Genomic DNA, 14823 nt, shown 5'->3' on the forward strand with positions numbered 1-14823 from the left:
GCGATTCTAACTTCCAAATGTCTTAGACTCTAATTTTGCTATCCTTTCTGTCCTAAGGCTTCACTCAGTAACACTGAGAACCTCTTACTGTTTTCACAAATCCTTCTCCTGTCTCCTTAATCGTTTTATTATTTCCCTCAGGACTTTCTTGAGTATCTTGAATCATGCAGGATTAGGGAATGGTAATAGAATCAATCACTGTAACAGTCTGAATTACTTTTTTTATGGAAACATAAAATCTAAGTTGTGCAAAAATTCTCTAAAGTTTGCAAAGCTAAGGCTCAGTCATCCTCTAGCCTTTGACTCTGAAGCAGAATGCTTTGGATGGTACTTCTGAGCGCATGAAGACTTGGGAAAAGGTTCTGGGAGAGCTGAGACGCTCGTCTGTTCAGCTGGCGGTTCAGCCAATACCAAACAATTTCCTTTTGGTTTCTGTTTAACCACTGGAATCACCACATATTTGGGTCACACTCTAAACACTAGTGCTTTTACTGAGTGAGATGATGGGTAGGGAAAAAAGGCCAGGAAATTAGCCTCTAAGAAGAAAGGTCTAATTCTTGAGATTCTGGAGGCTTTTAGATTCAGCCGACAGAGGATTAGAGAAAGAAGGCCAGCGTAGCTGTAACAAAAAAAACACAACCCCAAACGGCACCGTGACCCAATCAAAGCAGTAACAGGTGCTCAGAGGTACAATTCCAACCACAGGAGCCTCCGTACAGGGGGACAGCCTTCTGGGTGGGCGATAAATTCTATTTTCATGCCCAATACTCCACTGACTCTTTTAGGAAGACGTGTGAGAACTTTTTTCTTTCTCAACTATGTGCCAAGTACTTAGGTTATATTCTTTATCCCCAGCAAATGCTCCTGGTCATAAGGAGGGAGCTGACAGTGCGACATGAGTCAGTGTGCATCTTCTCCACTGAGACAACCCACAGCAAGCACGAGCAGCTCCACCTCTGCACTGCGGCAGCCCCAGATTCGACCCGGGTCTGGTGGATGGACGGGTCTGGTGGATGGACGTTAGCTCTGGAGATCATTTCCATAACCCCTCGAGATGCTGCACCCATTCTTTGTTTGCAGAACAGCATGTGACTTTAGAAACACTTCCTCGTTCTCCTTTCATCCCAGGTTTTATTTACCCTATTTAGGTTTCTTCTAAAGTATAAAAAAATGAGGTGTGTTGGAACCAAATATTTAAACAGTTAATTAGCAAACTGAAACCTGTATGTTAGTTATTAAAAGCTTCTCAACAAGGTTAAAAGGTTCCCAATAAGTAACCTTATTACTCTGTTAGGTTAGAATATTACTTACTTACTTGTTCACAGGCCAGAAAGACTACAATGTCACCCTTCTCACCAGAGTGGTGAATTTCAAAGATAAGGCGTAAGATAGACTCAAAAGACTCCTTTTGAGCCCCACTAAGGTACACAACCTCCACAGGGTGCTTATTTTTCACTTCTATGAGAGGCACATTTCCATAATAAGAACTGAGTTTGCTGATCAGGTGAGGTGAGGAGTTAACAATGAGCTTCAGTTCTGGTCTTGCTAGTAAAACATCTTTAAGAAGTCCAAGTAACACATCAGTTGCAATGCTTCTTTCATGTATATCATCTAAGATGATGACCCCATAGCTACCCAAAAACGGATTGGACATCATTTCTCTCTGCAACATATCATCAGTACAATACCTACAAAGAAAAAACATTAAAGTTAGAATGCTCTTATGAAAAATAATACCAAAAAATGTCCTAACAAAAATGCCTTTCCTACATTCTTTTCTCTAAATCAAGAATTCTAAATCTTTACTGGGGCCAAGATTCCTTTAAGTTGATAAAATCTAGAGAGACCTTCAAAAGAAGAAAATACACATAAACAAATTTTAAACACAGTTTGCATATGTTCAGACCCCCTAAAGACCATTGCTGAACCGGAGGTTACAGACCTCCACCCTAAATGTTTATTACAGATATTAACAAGAGCTACATCTAATATTTGCTCTGAGTTTTTTAAACAAAGAAGTAATATGGCAAAATACCCTTGTCAGGGAAAAGTTCTCTTTCATCAACAGAGGAATTTTGAGTCAAAGTATGCACTTTTCAAAAAAAAGGATACAAGAATGCTGGCTCAGACTCACGGCCCAGCTAGTCCACCAATAGCTCTCTGTTGGTGGCATATTGTAGGACACAATATCAGCAAGAGGTTAGCGTCAACAAGTTTGAGATGCTGCCCAAATAATAAGCAAACAAAAGCATCTAGAAAGTGACCACCTATTTGAGGGCAGAATGCAAATTGGCCAACATTCCTGGAGGAGGAAGGGGTCATGAGTGATTTTAATGGAATTTTCCAGTAGTTCTTGGGATTTTATTTTTAAAAAGAATAATAAAAATGTATACCTATTAGTCATCCAGCACCATGCAAACATCCTTCTGACACTATTTACATATTTACCTATATTATTCCTTGAGGAAGCCAAGCCTATAAGTTTGCTACCCATTTAAGGTGTTTATTTCATTTGTCCTTGTACACGGCAGGTCTGAAGCTGCTCTTCTTAGGCAGGCCTGCTGCAAGACTGGCCCTTGGCTGGCATTTGGGAACCTCTAGGATTTGGGAGGGGTCTCACCATCCCCAGAACTGATAAAGGCTGCTCCCAGTGTTTACTGTCTGCACAAACAACACGGTTTAAACTGCTTTCCTTCTGGAAGTCTGGGATTTTGGAACACAGAAGGCAGAGGGTGCCTAGATGACCAGCCCCCCAAAAATATCCTGGGTAGGGAGTCTCTAATGAGTTTCCCTGGTGGACAAGATTTCACACATGTTGTCACAACTTACTGCTGGCGGAACTAAGCATGTCCTATGTAACTGCACCGGGATAGGGTGCTGGACGCTGTATATAACTATATATATACTGGATGCTTGCATGTGGTCTCCTCTGGACTTCAGCCCATGCACCTCTCCCTCTGATTTTGTTCTGTACTCTTTCATGGCAGTAAATCTGAGCTGTGAATGCTGAATCCTATGAGTTCTCCTAGCAAATCACCCAACTCGGGCTGGTCTTGGGGACCCTGATACAGTCCTCAACCCCTTTCAAGAAAGAAAAAAATGGACCAAACATATACTAAGTTCCTAGTGTGCGCCAGGCATTGTGTTGGTGCACACATTTCTCATTTCAGAATAAATCTTCAAGGCAGACATTACCATCTCATATTCATAAATGAGAAAACTGAGGTTCTGAAAGGTTAAGTACCCTGCCCAGGGTCATGAAGCCAGGGAGAGAGTCCAGATTCACACCTGCGTATCTATTACATCTCAGGTCAAATTAGAAAGATTGCTTCCTTGGCTTCCATGGTTTTGGTGATAAAGTCCATGTTCTCCCCCTCTGCAGCTTCCTGAGAACAGAACGTTTGCTCTCTGCCTTTCTTTTCATCCTTGTTCTCACCCTGTGTCTTACCAAATGAACAATGATGAACTGCTGATTATTCCTTTCCTTAAACTTAAAACAGAAAATATACAGAATACTACCATATTTCACTTTGGGCCAAGACACAAACAAACAGAGATGCATCTGAAGTCTAGCTTTTTGGTCGCCTTTTGCTGAGGTTAATTAGTATGATATAGTGATGTAAGTTACTACTGCCTCTTGTCTAAAAACAAGTTATATTTCCTTAATGTCAGAAATTAAATCTCTGTTCTCTTCTCAGCAAAACTCATCGAAGCACTGATCTTATAGGAAGAAATGCTCCCCACAAAGCAGAGGAGGCATGTGTGTTATGTAAATATACCTGGGCTTAATTAAAAAGGAAGATGGTGACTTCCTTATAACTCTACTAGACTCAGCAAGAAGGCCTGGCCTTCCAGATGCTTATGTAATACTAAGGGAATACTAAGGTTCCATGCTAAAATTTACTACACAAACCTTCAATTTTTTACATAACAGAGAAATTTATTTCTTACCTTTATGTTAATAAGATTGTGTGTACAGTGCTTTAAAAAAGTGCTATTACTGATAACTATGTAAAAATACATGGCCAAGGTTTCAGGAAATGCAGTTTATATTTTAAATTCTTAAAACTAAATTTCTGAAAGCTAAGAATATCATAAAATATAGAAAAGTTTTATTAATATTCTTTAAAATTATATATATTGAATCTGAGCTTAAAATTATATACATAGAATCTGAGTAATTCTTTTAAAATCGGTGTTCTAGAGGGTCAGTATTTGAAATCTATGTGTCACTTCTACAAGATATCTTGATAGCTAGTTCAGGAGACTATTTTAGTTTATAATATCCAGGTATCCACTGTTTTAAAAAGGCCAGAAAAAAGCTTAAAGAAGAACTAAGTTGTTATATGTAGCACCCAAAAAAATGGTAGTAGGCAAAAGAAGTGCTCATCACATGCCTAATGGATTAGGTTTGAAGGGGTTCCAAAGAAAACGAAAAAGTCAATACCAAATACAGAACACTGCCTCCCATAATCAATAGTCAACCTCAAATCCTCTCATTTAAAAGCTACTCAGTCTGAGTTTATTAAATATCACGGCCGGCATACATCTCCAGGAAGAGGAATTTGGTTCTAATTTGCCTTTATAATTACAAACACGGCTAACATGTACTGAGTGCTTACACGCGGCAGTCACACATCAGCTCAGTCAGACCTCACGACAAGCCGTGAGCAGGTATGTTAATCACTCCGTTTTACAGACGAGGAAGCATAAGCACAGAGAGGTTAGGTGACTGGTGCAAGGCTACAAGCGAGTAAGTGGTGGAGACACTCATTTTACAGCCATGTTGTCTTTTCTTCAGAGCACAGAACATCAGGAAGAAAATAAGGAATTATTTTCTTTGTCATAGGGTGTTTTACAGTCGTTTTGGCCTCTTTGCCGTTACTCAAACCCTGTTAGCAACAAATCAGAGTATCTGCTGACTGCACTGGTTGGAGGATGTCAGGGTGGAAGAGAAGTACAGTGTCCTAGCAACAAGGGAACTGTAAAGTGAAGGTACAAAGACCTGAGAGGGCCAGGCAGCCCAGCCCAGGCAGAAGGAAACAGAACCCGCCCTGGCCAAAGCCGGCTGTGAACGCCCCTCCGAGTCAAAGGTGTCCTTGCAGTTGAGCCCCACCACATCCAAAAGCTATTTTCCATAGTAAGAAAGGAATGCCACACGGATAAGAACTAAATAATTTCAGCATAAACTGCAGTTCTTGCTTTGGCTGTCAGGATTGGATGCTTGCGGGGTTTTCACCACAAAGCAATCACTTGAAAGCCAAGTCCCAGCACATGAGAGATGTGTGCCAGGCGAGATGGGTCTCTGACCCACTCTGACAACAGTATTAAGTAAGCTCCACAATTATTGATCTCTGTGGCTTTCTCAAAAAAAATTATATATATAAATATATACACTTGATCTATATTAATTAAGATAAAAACATTCTAATATTTCACCTTAAAAGTGACTACATCCAGTCCTTTCCAAAAGGTTTCCAAAGTCTAGATGGCATTAAAGATATAAAAATACATGTACTAACTTTAGAACCTAGTCAGAGCTGTCCTTTAATTAAAGCCATGACCATTTGAGAGGCCACTTCAAAATGTAAAGGATAAAGAATGAATCCGCCGGGCTGGCCCCATGGCCGAGTGGTTAAGTTCGTGCGCTCCGGTTTGGCGGCCCAGAGTTTTGCTGGTTCAGATCCTGGGTGTGGACCTAGCACCGCTCATCAGGCCACGCTGAGGCAGCATCCCACATAGCACAACTAGAAGGACCTACAGCTAGAATATACAACTATGTACTGGGGGGCTTTGGGGAGAAGAAGAAAAAAAAGACTGGCACTAGATGTTAGCTCAGGGCCAATCTTAAAAAAAAAGAACGAATCTGCCAAGCTTAGGGATCCTTCACCCTTTCAGGGATGTGTGTCCCGTCCAACTCTTCAGCTAATTTGTGAGTTCCTAAGAAGCAAGGAGGTTTTTACATTTCATTTGATTCACTCATGCACCATTTGCATAATAAATAATTTATAAACATATACTAATGTGACGACTCAGGGACATGGCTGCAATAATAGCAAAAGCTAAGATATCTTTAAGAAGTTCATATCGTAGTGCCATTGGTCAAAAGATTCCCCAGGGTTTGATACTAGCCTGAAGACCAATGTCTTCTATTTTTGAAGATAAACATTTGAAGGAAAGCAGCTTAGTACAAACCAAATGAGTTATACAGGTTTTCCCAATAGGAAAAAGCACTGCACCAGAGTCTATAGCAGCTGGCAGGGATGAGGCAACACTCCTTCCTTCCATTATCAAATCTGTTGAGCACGCTCTACAGGTCAAGCATGTCAGATACTGGGGAGGTGAGCACCCCTGCTATAGCGTGCTGTATTAGACTGTCCTGTACTACACTACACTGTACCACCCCATCCCTGTCACACCAGAGCCCAGCTTCCCCATGGTGTGCCAGGGCACGCTGGTGTGCCAGACAAATGGGTGGTAGATGTGCAGATCAGTGCTGCTCAAATACGTGTCTCCTCAGCCCCTGGAGCGGTCAGGCAGTGCCTGGGGCAGCTGAAGCCCTTGGGATGGTCATCTTTGGCTGCCGGCAGCTTTGTGCATTCCTTGAGGTGCGCTACACAGACGCTCTCACTTTCTACGTGGGCTATGATGTAAAACTCCTTAAGAGGCACTGGCAGTAATTTTTTCCAATTTTCCTTCTTTCTTTTTCTTTTCTCTTTTCTTCTGTGTGTTATGCTCTTGGGACCCTTTGTGCAAAGGAAACCTCACAATGAAGCTAAAACAAAAAAGAGATAAAAGAAGGATGTCTCTTTCCCACAACCTGTGGTAGCTACCAAGAAGGCTACTTGGAACCCTGAAAAGCAGTTTGAAAAACATTGGTCTGAATCGCTATGATGATGACTGATACCCAGTTATAAAGAAGCCCAGCAGAGCGTCTTCTAATTTACAGTACAGGAGGGTCAGGGAAGCCTTCCTGGAGAAGGTGACCCTTGCATGGAGTCTTGCATGACTAGGAGGAATTAGCCAAGCCCAGAAGAGGCATGGGCATTCCAAGCAGAGGGCGCATGGGCATACTGAGAACCACGTGTGTCAATGTGGCTGGCATACAGACAATTCATATGGACCCCTCATGAGGTGGAGCTTGAGAAGCACAAGCCTGAAGGTCTTTGGAGCCAATCTAACATGTCGTAGCTTTTTCCTGAGGATTATGGGGAGTCATGGAAGAAGTTTAGACAAGGAGTCCCTGATGGTGCCACTGTGGAAAAACAGATGGTGCATGTCAGGCTGGTGAGAGAGAGACCTCATTATTACACACACAGATGCTTACAACACTGAGTGCAAGAATACACTCTTCTAGGATTGTAGAACACGAGCCAAGAGTCAGTCAGAGCAGGTGAAACCCCCAAACCAACCTCAGGATTGTTTCGCTGCTACAGCAGTTCTCAAAAGGGATCACATAGCCAACTTCATGACCAATGTTAACATCCATTTCGTCTGCTACGCGTAGGGCGAGCTGAACTGCAGTCTGCTTGCGGACCTGTGTGCATACCACGCCCCCGTGCTGGTAGTGGATGGAAAGGCAATATTCAGCACACCACTGAGGAACCTTTACCAGGGAAAAATGAGACAGGATCAGCTGCTGCTATGAAACAAAAAACCAAGGGTTCAACTTAGAAATGATTTTTTTCTTTCACCAGTGGGCTGCATTACATCTTAGTTAGTGAAACTGAACAATCTGTGTTTCTGCATAGAGTTCTTACTAGTAAATAAAGCATTAACGGGTTAGCAGAGACTGAAAGTTTGACTCCCAGTTGAAAAAAAAAGGCAGATAAAAACAAAAGGCAAAATTTAAAAAATATTTTCAACCTCAGTTGTGTTTCTAAAAAGACTAATGTATTTATAGATTATAATTTTCTTTCTGGTCACAAGAAAGCTCCATCAAAAATATCGTTGGGGATATAAACTGCTGTGTTTTAGGCAATGTAAATATTAAATAGCATTTAGACGAAAAGTAGTGACTCAAAATTAAAGCATTTACATTTAAATCTAAATGATCATAACAAAATAATCAAATAAGCCTACTTAGCATTTCCCTGGTAATAAAAGCTAAAATACACTGGCATTTATCATCTAAATACAATGAAACATAAGTCCAGTGAGATAATCAACCAATCCATCCATATTTGGAAAGAGAATTCCAAGGCTGCTCTTGAGACATTTATTTTTAAAATTCTTTTATTGAAAATGTATTACGGATTAATTGGTTTTATCAAGGTCAATTGTGCAAGAATTATTATAGTAGAAAGTACTGAATTCATCTGTACACTACAATCTTAAGGCACTGTCAATAAAGTATGCTGTCTTACATGTATTTTTAAAATAAATCATTCTAAGAGTGCTTTTTAATAGATCTATGCTACTTAAAAGTTTTAACATTTTTAATTATCTTGAGATTTGCTACTTACTAGACCCATCATGGAATTCTTAGATTTTAATCCTCATAATTTGAAAAGTAAACATAACTTACCAGAAATCATAAGTAACTCCAAAATGAACAACTGCCATAGACTGCAAATTCCCACTGATTAAAAGTGCAGATGCACTCCCTCCATTGTAAGACAGGTGTCAGCCTTGTCAACAGGCTGCAAACTAATCAGTAATTATGTACTCAATGCCCACCTCTTTCTATAAAAGATGGACATTTAAGCTACTGAGCTCAGGAAACCTGGAATGGAGGCACGACACAGGAAAGAAGAGGGCACCCAGGGAAGTGGAGCCAGGAGCCCAGTCAGCCCGGCTCGTGGCCAGTTTGTTACCTGTGAGTCACAACTTCTCTAAGCTTCAGTCTCTTTCCCTCTAAAACAGGCTGAACAGATGAGAGCTGCCCTTCCAGTCTGAGCTTGTGCATATTCTCCATGAGCCTTGCTGCGACCCCTGCGACAGGGGATTCCCGTGTGCCTCCCGACAACCAGGTGCGCATCACGTTCCCGCAGAGGCTGGGCTGTTTTTGGTGTCTGCCCGCCCCACTGGACTAGGAGCTCTGCCCTGGTCACCAAGCAGTCCCAGTACTCAATAAACAGTTGTCGAACAAACAACTTAATCTCTTATACTTTCCAGAAACATTTTTTAATTCTATGATCCTATATACTCTACCTTGAATTGCTTCACAATCACCAGATCACCTAACTGGGAATTCACAAAGAATTTTCCATCTTCCTCATTCCCTAGCAAGTAATATTTTATTCTTGCCAAATCCTCACTTTTTAAACTGATTGCCTTCATGTCAGGGTCCACTAGCTAGGGGGCCTAGCCGAGGCCTCAAACATCATTCACGCGAAAAACTGTATTAAACTGCTCGTTTGAATCTTTGTCTCCCCACTAGACTGGAACAGATCCTTACGCTGCACATGTGTCGTTCATATTTGTCCCTAATACTTAACAGAGGACCTGACACATAATAGGGATAATAAATATTTGGATGGATAAATAAGGACATCATAATACCTGAAAAGAAGGGAGAGAAAGGCATGGGCTCAGGACTGAGCATGGGAGAGAAGTAATGAAACCAAGGGGTGTTCACTGGAAAGGAAGAATGAGCAGCACCCACTAGCAGACTAATTATGCATAAGAAGAAAACAAACACTCCAAGATTTCTAACTTAAAATACTAGAATAATGGCATCATTAGCGACAACAGGAAATGGAAAGTAAAATAAACTGAAATGAACGAAGCTAAACAGTGGCATAAAGTTCTTCTGGTGGGAGTGAGGAGCTGGGAGGGGAGGTAAACGACCTTTGGGAGGGTTAGGAAGGTGGTCAGTGTTAAGCTCATCTTGATGGGGGGACATCCAGGTGTAGCTATCCTGAGAGCAACTGAAAAGCAGGCCAGGAGCCCAAGGGAGGGGCCAGAGCTGGAGGTGGGGCTAGAAGTCACAGAATTTCAGAGCTGCAAGGAATCTCTGGAAGGCACGGAGGCCACACCCTCACTTTACACAGGAGGAACTGGCTTAGAAACCAGGCTGCCAGTAAACAGCACAGCCAGGACTGACCCAAATCTTCCAATTCCTCGCCTAGTGTCGTTCCCACCATGCCACACTTGCCTCCAAGCATCTTTATACAAAGGTGGTAATTGAAGCCACTGAGATTCTCAGCAGTCAGCATTTTAAGTGACTTATTCTAGCCTAACGGCACTGTGAGGGGACAGTACTATGACGACAATGCTCCCTGTTTTACATAGCTGGAACTGTTGCTGAAATTACACCATCCAGTTTTATTAAAATACTTAGATATGCTCAGCCTGGTTATTAAGATCCAGCACAGCTGCTTTCAAACTTTGGAATTCCACAGATTCTAATGATTACAGGCCATGTTCCCCAGCTTCTGATTTTGTTTTTTGACTTCATTTCATTTATTTCTGTCTACTCACATAAGCAAATTCTCTAGGATTAGACTATTACAGTATGTTTATAACGGTATGAACTTCATAGAGGCCTGGCAATGCAATGAATATACCAATTCAACAGTCTTAATTTTCCTTTTTTGCCCTACTCCACAACAGAGCAAATTATTTCACCAATGAGGCAAAGAAATTACCTCAGAAATGGCAACAGCCCTACTCAATGTCAGGTAAAATAACCAGTGAAAGACTGAACAGATGCATATTGTGCTTATGCAGGGATGTCTGCTGACACATCCAAGGTAAGAATTGTGCACAACTGGCAACTAACTGCAGAGAGCCGCTTGAGTGTGGCTCTGGCTACGAAGTAGCGCCCCTTTCAGTAACAGTTCCACAGGGGTGATACAGTAAGTAAGTGATGTAAATACCAACAGAAAAGGTGTCTCTGAACAGAAAGAGAGACACATGAAATCATCTGTCCTATTTTTACAATTTCCTTGCTTTTGCATACCTTCTGAATCACTCTAAGCAAGCTATGGCCCCCTGTGGAGTTTGACGCCTTAGCAAACTCAAAGTATTACCTGAAAAAAATTATGATTCAGCCAATGCTGGAAATGTGAACATTTCATAATTTCTAGGGACACTAAGATTACAGCTTCAGAGGCAACTCCTGCATTCTCTGCGCTTAGAATAAATACGGTACCAGTCCATGCCCTGATTCTGATTCTCCCCTGGGAGTGGCTTTCTCTTTGTCCCAACAGTACCTTACCCCTCTCGCCAATGAATTACGTGCCTGTTAGAGATTTCATTTCTACCTCTACAGTTTCTCTTTGGAAGATCTTCCCCCCACCCAGAACTTAGAAACATTCTAAGTTGGCACTATGAGAATTGGGAAAGCTGAAATCCCCGCATCTTTCTGTCAACCATTTGGCTTGACCTTTTTTCAGAGAGAAATACTGAATTCTAGGTCACTTTGGCTGTGCCTTAAATAGCACTTTAGTACTGAGCAAAAGTCCTGGATTTGGTGAACAAAATAGGAAACTGTTCTTTTAACACATGAAAAAATAAACGTGATTACAAATTTGCCCGGGAGTTTTGGCAATAGACAACACCCAAATTCATATATTTGGTCTAGAACCTCTCCCTACTAGAAATAACCACTCCAAATATTTTTATTCTGAACTTGTCTAATGATTTTTTCACATTCTCTCAATCCATCCTTTAAATGCCATTTTCTGGACTGTATGGTGTGCCCAATGTGTGAAAGCCTGACAGTGAGGCTTGCCCTGCGTCTGTTCCAGTGCCCGCCTGGACCTGCCTCAGCGCAGGCAAGACAGGCAATCAGTGTAGAGTGGACAGCGAGAATGTGTGTCCTCGGCTCTTATCTGCTACCTGAAAGGAAACCATGGGGACTCTGGCCAACCTGCTGCTATGAGTAGGTAAGAGGAGTCCTCTGAGTAACAAAAATCTAATCTACATCAAGGCTTTATCAAGTACAGTCAGTAACTGGAGTTCTACAGTGGTACAAATTGAGAAAGCAAAGCAAAGATGCTCCGCTCCTGACTACAGGCAACAGGCATGGAGGGTGGGCTGCTGGATTCTGGGAGAGCTGGGGCCCAGGGTCCTCAGAGTGAGCCTGATCCAGATCAGACAGGGAGAGCAGCAGCAGCATCAAGCATCTATGTCTGGTCTCATCGCTGTCACTGTGGCTGGAGGACATCCACGAGAGTTACCCTAATGTAGGACTTCTTGTCCTTTCATCCACTGCTAGAGACTGTTGTACCTCATCTAATGGATATAGGAACAAATGAAGCGAGACAAAAAGTCATCTGCGACACACAATGCTACTACTAAACACATCCTAGCCCCAAAGGCCCCCAGCCCTCATTATATCACTTAGTCTGCCCATGACGCTGGATCCTCTTCTGGATCACCAAGGCTGCAGCGAGTGCCAAGGTCCCAATCACTCACTTTCATTTCAGTACCAGAATCATGGAAACCAAAAGTTGGAGGGAACCTTAAGGACCACCAACTGACCCAAAGGCATGAATCCCTACAACAACATTCCTGCAGAGCACCCACGCCTGAGCACGCTCCTAAGGCTACCCAACGTGAACCAACACGTCAGAATACGTTACTGAGGAGTGGGTGCCCTCCTGAATTAAATGTCACACAATCCCTGGGTATCACAGTTCATACATATCTTGGCATTGAGTGACTACGGGTAGAATCTACCAGCAGAAAATGGTGGACAAGTTGACTCAACTGATAAGGCGAAGATGCTTTTTACCATACAGCTTCTTAATTTAGGTTAAATCTCAGTTACGTCAGGCTTATTCACCTCACTCACCCACCCATTTCACAGAAAATTTCAGGACAAAAGGTAGAGAAAGAGAAGCAAGTAAAATAGATAGTTATAAAAATATTTCATTCCCTTTCAGGCTTTTTCATAAACCTGCCCCAAAAAAGGTAATAGGAAAAGGCTCTATAAACATATGAAAAGTTGCCCTCTTTTCCCTAGGACAGTCACACAATAGCCTTCATCCCATCTCTACCAAAGAAAGATGACATTTTTAGGATCCAGCAAGATCCCTGTTGTCCTCTTTGGAAGGCCGGGTCTAAAGACAAGCTTTTCTGTGAAAGCTTTAAAACGCTGAGGAACAAGAAAACAGTCTTGGAAGCTCTTTAAAAAATAACCAAATTGTTTCCAGAGTTAAGAAAACAATCAATGCTCCCACTATTTAAATTAGTTTTAGAATAGGCTGATTTTCTTATCACTTGGGTAATATTTTGATTTCTCCCACCCTGAAGATACACACTGCCTTCTCACTTAACAGAAAACAAACATGACTTATTTAAATGATCCAGAAGTTAAAGATGACAGAAGAAATCATTGCTAGGTATTAATATAACATGTTCCCTAATATAGGATAATAATTCTTGCCCTTAAAGACCAAAACTTCTAAAACAAAACTCAAGGAGTATAATTTTAAAGTTTTTTGTTTTTTGCTTACAATAGTGTGGATTAGCAATTCTGAAACTACGTTAGGAGTATTCTAAGATTAAACAAGTAAAGATATTGTGAATAATGAGAGCTAGGTTTCTCACAGTTAGAGAAGGGAATTACAAATGTGGAAATGGAGAAGGCAGTGCTGAACTGGAATCAGAGGCGTCAGTATGAACTCATGTTTTTTAAGACACAGAAAGATAGAAACAGATAAAACAGAAGTGTATAGAGAGAAATAAATATACACAGAGAAATAGAAAGAAACAGAGAAATAGAGAAAGAAAAATAGAAAGAGCTAGAGACATAAAGAGAAACGGAGAGTTACAGAGATAGACAGACAGACAGATCTGTGTGTACACACCCACACACATTTACTTCCTTGATCTGTCCAAAGAGAGGGGCTACAAGTAACGAGAAGCCAATGGCAATGGGCACTGAGTGCCCAGATCTTGGTTTCTACACATAAATCTCCACTAAAAAGAATCGGGGCTCCTTGAGAAAAATGGCTGTTTCTAAGGCTGGAACAAGTAACATGTTAGATGAGCCTGTATCATTTTTCCGGGCTAGAAAGCAAAGAAGTGTTCAAAGGATTATGGGGACATGTCAAAAGGACACAGAAGTCATCTTGAAGGAGTTCCCACTGGCTGCATCAGGGACAATTTGAGCAACAAAGTAAATGGGCTCAGTAATAAATTATAAGCCACAGAATAAAATAAGAATTTATGAGTCTACATTGACATAAATAAATGAATAAATAAGAGAAAGCTCAAGTTTACAGAAGAATTCCAAAGATTAAATGTAGAAGGAATGCCAGAATTAGAAAAATCACCATTTGGTTACCACCAGGGTAATAATGTCCCAAAGGTTAGAATCACCAAAGGATGTTAAATCCAGCAGGTGAATGCATGCGAGAAGTGTACTTGACACAGTCTCAAAGTATCTCCCCATAACTATTAAATGACAGGGGGAAAACAGTAATTTTACAATAAGAACAAGAAAGTCACCACCTTGACAAGTTATCAAACTTAACATCACCAGTCATGGGAAAAAACTCTTCTGCCTCCTGATATGATGCACTGAGGAGGACACCACAGCGTCTGTGGTCTTCCTGCCACAAATGCATAACTGGACTCTAATCCTAAGGACACGTCAGACAAACTCAAACTGAGGGATGTTGCACAAAATACCTAACTTGTACTCTTCAAAAATGTCAAGGTCATGAAAGACAAGGAAAGACTGAGGAGCTGTTTCAGATTAGATGCGATTAAAGAGAGATGACAACTAGATGCACTATAATTTTGGATTGGATTCTGGACTAAAAATATATTTCTTATTATAAAGGCCATTAGTGGGAAAATTGATGAAATCTGAATGTCCATAAGTTAAATAATTGAAATGTCAATATTACAGTCCTGATTTTG

At 41.2% G+C, this 14823-nt stretch overlaps 1 protein-coding gene across 4 annotated transcripts in view; it reads right to left on the reverse strand.

The window, feature by feature from the left end:
- The window catches only part of DHX32 (DEAH-box helicase 32 (putative)), a 58475-nt gene that overhangs the window by 21194 nt on the left and 22458 nt on the right, over window positions 1-14823 (reverse strand). For all 4 annotated transcript variants that reach the window (XM_046654061.1, XM_046654060.1, XM_046654063.1 and 1 more), the window contains 2 exons: window positions 7413-7606; window positions 1316-1688 (listed from right to left, as the gene is read on the reverse strand). In XM_046654061.1, the coding sequence (XP_046510017.1) occupies window positions 1316-1688; window positions 7413-7606 (567 nt within the window). The remainder of the gene's footprint in view (window positions 1-1315; window positions 1689-7412; window positions 7607-14823) is intronic.

The sequence above is a fragment of the Equus quagga genome, chromosome 2, assembly GCF_021613505.1.
Source record: "Equus quagga isolate Etosha38 chromosome 2, UCLA_HA_Equagga_1.0, whole genome shotgun sequence".
NCBI lineage: Eukaryota > Metazoa > Chordata > Mammalia > Perissodactyla > Equidae > Equus > Equus quagga.